The following is a 3,714-nucleotide window of genomic DNA, read 5'->3' as shown; positions in this document are numbered from 1 at the left end:
ATATATATAATTAATTAATTAATCACTTTATATTATTAGTGATGTTAATTTATATAAAAAAATTTAATTAGTCACTGTTGTTTTTCAAACATTTTTCTTTGATGAAATAAATCTTTTACGCTCAATTGTTATGACATATTTAATAGATGACATATTTAAATATATTATAAAGCGAAAAGCTAACAAGTTAAATCTTTCTTAAGAAAAAGTTGAAGCTGTAAAAAATTTTGAATTAATCACATACATGAACAAGAAGACGATATTATGAGACATTCTATACATTGTTTTGAGGATATTGAGCTTTGAAAGTTTCGTCGTCATGGCAATAAACAAAGAACTGACGTATACTTCGCGATGCTAGAACGTCGAAAGATAAAAGAGCGATATTTCTGACATTGTCACGAAGTGAATTATAATGTGTAGTGCAAAAATTTATATTATTTCGGTGTCTCTATATCAATACGATGATTACATAACATAGATCGATGCAACGTCAATTATAAAACATCATAATATTCGGAATGAACAGAATTCTTATATTTCTTCTTCGTAGCACGTGAGCGAAATAATATAAACATACAAATGGTAATTGCTTCCATCTGTGACTTAATGCACTATTCACTTGCTCATTACGTCTTTTAATTTTCAACTGCTATAAAGAGCGGACATTACATAAGAGAGGTATTATAAGAAGTAGAAGAGGTGATATAAGAGCTAGAACGAAGAAGCAAAAATAAATTTGAATTACACGATGGAGAGTGAATAGAAAAAATATATTAAAACATTAAATATTTATATGAACATAAAATATATTTTGATAATTTTCTCGTTCTCTCTGACATAATGTTGTAAATACTTTGGATATACTTATATGTCAATATTATAGAACAGTACTAACAATATAATAATATAACAATATTATAATTCTTGCGATTGTCTTTTATGATTTCTTTATAATTCCTCTTTCGTTCTTTTTAATATGGAGAAATATTGCTAGCTTATAAAAATATATAAGCTAGCTTATATATTTTATAAGCTAGCTTATAAAAATAAATTAAAGAAGATCAACAGAAATATATTTTGTAATACTAAATCTCCTATAATTTTTGGAAAATTAATTTGACACTAAATTTAAATATGCAAAAGATGGAGAGCAAGAATTCAGAGACAATGTCATTCTGCGTGGATATTGTCACCGAGGATTCCTTCTACGAGAATCTGACCCTCGGCGTAGTCAAGATCCTCGAGAACTCGCCATGCGTGAGAAATGTGCGGGTCGAGAGGCGAAATGGCTGTGAATCTGGAGCTATCACTAATTGGGAGCAACGCCATTGCTGTACGCTTCCCGAAGACATCCGGAATTTCTATGTTTCTATCGATGGTTTCCTATTACAGTGGAATTTTGATATAGCAGGTAAATACTTTTAATTTAATCCTGTATTTCCGATTCAATGTATCTTTCCTCTTTTCGTTCCCATCAATTGTACATTTTTTTCATTACATCCATATATGTCTAATAATATTATATTTTATAAATTTATATTGAATATCCATTAATATCCATTATTATATTCATATTATTATTATACATTCATTAAACTTTTTTAAAAATATTGTTACAAGAATTACATATGTATATTCCACATATAATTTTATAAATTTTTGTTATCATCGTGTAAATATTTATTATAAATTTATAGATATTTATTGTCTTAATCTATCAACATACATTCTAAGCTATTTTGTTTATTTCAAAAAATTTATAATTATTGAATATAAATTGCGTAATAATAATCCTTTTTACAAAGCAAAAATGGTTCATCATGGAATATCGAAAATTTTTATTTTTATAATTTATATTTAGAATTTTTCGTATAATTATTAACAATTATTATAATATTAAATCAAAAGATATATTTATAAGCAAAGTAAACATAAAAATCAATCTTGTTTTTTATCAACTATTGTACTCAGAATTTAGGATTCATCTAAAAACTTTTAAAGATGTATGTATATTTCACCATTAAATATTGAATCTTATATTGTGATATTATAGATAAAAATTTTTAATGCACTGAAATCATTATTTATTGATTTCTCAATAACAAGCTGTGTTCCTCTTTTGCTGCGATTTTTTTTGTGTGTTACTCTTTTATTTACAATATTATTAGCAATTCTAAATTATATTAAAAAATGTTTCATTCGACAAAACAGACAAGCACTGAAATATATTCACGATTCAGTTGTCTAAATAATGAGAGATGACAATCTAGACGATACAATTTGTCAAAAAGATATCACGTATTGTCCAAAAATAATTGTCCAAAAAAAGCTTCGAGTGTCAAAATATCCTTTATACTTTCTCCCAAGTTTTATTTATCTATAGCAATATAGAAAATCATTAGCTTCAAGCTACTGACTTTAATTCAGCGATACTAATTTAAAAATTCCATGTCGACGTAGGCGAGGAATTTTCAATAGGTCGTATGGAAATCGGCGGTCTTTCGTCTCTGAAGAGATACGTCAGTAAGGATCGGCAAACAGGACCATCGATACAGGAATCGACAGAAATCCAAATGGGAAACGTCATCGCGGAAGATACCATATTCTCCGGGGATTCACGCGATTGTAAATTCTTCGAGATTGGCCAGTGTTTCCCGGGATCCGAAAACGGCAAGATTTATTTGGCATATTGTTCTAAACAGGAACAGGACTCTCCCAGTATTTGTCTCCATCGAGGCAGTGGCTGGTATCACTTGGCTGATAATTTTACCATATACTTCCGCATGATGCTGGCTCATTTGGGCTTACCACTGTGGCAGTGTTGCGTCGCCGGATTACCTCTGCCTACTTGGATCGAGCAGGCATATTTTCTGGTCGGACCCCACCTGCTGCCATCCACCATTGAGCCTACTGAGACCGTGTCTGCTTCATTGTGGAACAATGGACCCATCAATATTCTTGATCCAGCTATCTTTAAAGCTAAAGATAGCAAGCAGAGGAATGCTCGCAAAAAGTGAGCTTGTTGCAGTGATGATATTGAAATTTTTGATAGAAGCAAAGGTCTGCTCAAGATGAATATAGTAAGATAAATTTATAAATTTAGGGTTTTGTAGATTCCCGACAGATCTTATCACAATGTAGTGAAATATTCTTTTCTTAATATTTCTGTACTAATTAACTTTAGATAAAAATGTTTAATAAATATTATATGTGAATGCGAGTACATATCAGACAGTGAAGAAAGGATTTTATCTCACAATATATTTCCGAAAATATATAATATAATAAATATTAAATTCTTAGATATAGCAAATTATTATACTGGGATTATTTGAGAATTAAAAAAAGAAAGAGAATCAAAAATCACATTTCGAGTTTTTAGATAATTCATTAATTTATAAACATAAGAAAAATATTAATATATATGTACTATATGTACTAAATACATCCTAGATAACAGAAAATATGAGTATTAAATTGACGAATATCTCAAATTTAAAAAATCAGTAATCATCTAAAATTGAAACGAGTCTCTATCATCTGAATAATTTATCAATTTATGACTAATATACGTTAATACGGTAATATACGGTAATACGTGAAATATGTATTTATAACGAGTGTTCTAGATCTGACAAAAATTATTAGAGTTCAAATTATGAAAAGTAATTATATTTAAAATTAAAATATATACAAAATAAATTATTAAAA

The 3,714-nt window shown here is 28.4% G+C and overlaps 2 protein-coding genes across 2 annotated transcripts in view; one reads left to right on the top strand and one right to left on the bottom strand.

Moving 5' to 3' along the window:
• LOC108694936 (ABC transporter A family member 1-like) overlaps positions 1-3,714 on the bottom strand; it is a 27,986-nt gene that overhangs the window by 18,328 nt on the left and 5,944 nt on the right. The window lies entirely within an intron of this gene.
• On the top strand, positions 1,138-3,020 carry LOC108694925 (tubulin polyglutamylase complex subunit 2). The gene is made up of 2 exons (XM_018204622.1): positions 1,138-1,414; positions 2,464-3,020. Exons 1-2 carry the CDS (start codon positions 1,138-1,140, stop codon positions 3,018-3,020), a joined length of 834 nt encoding a protein of 277 aa, XP_018060111.1.

This window comes from Atta colombica, unplaced genomic scaffold (genome assembly GCF_001594045.1).
Source record: "Atta colombica isolate Treedump-2 unplaced genomic scaffold, Acol1.0 scaffold1, whole genome shotgun sequence".
NCBI lineage: Eukaryota > Metazoa > Arthropoda > Insecta > Hymenoptera > Formicidae > Atta > Atta colombica.
Note: the sequence above shows the minus strand (reverse complement) of the source record. Positions and strands in the feature narration are given on the sequence as shown.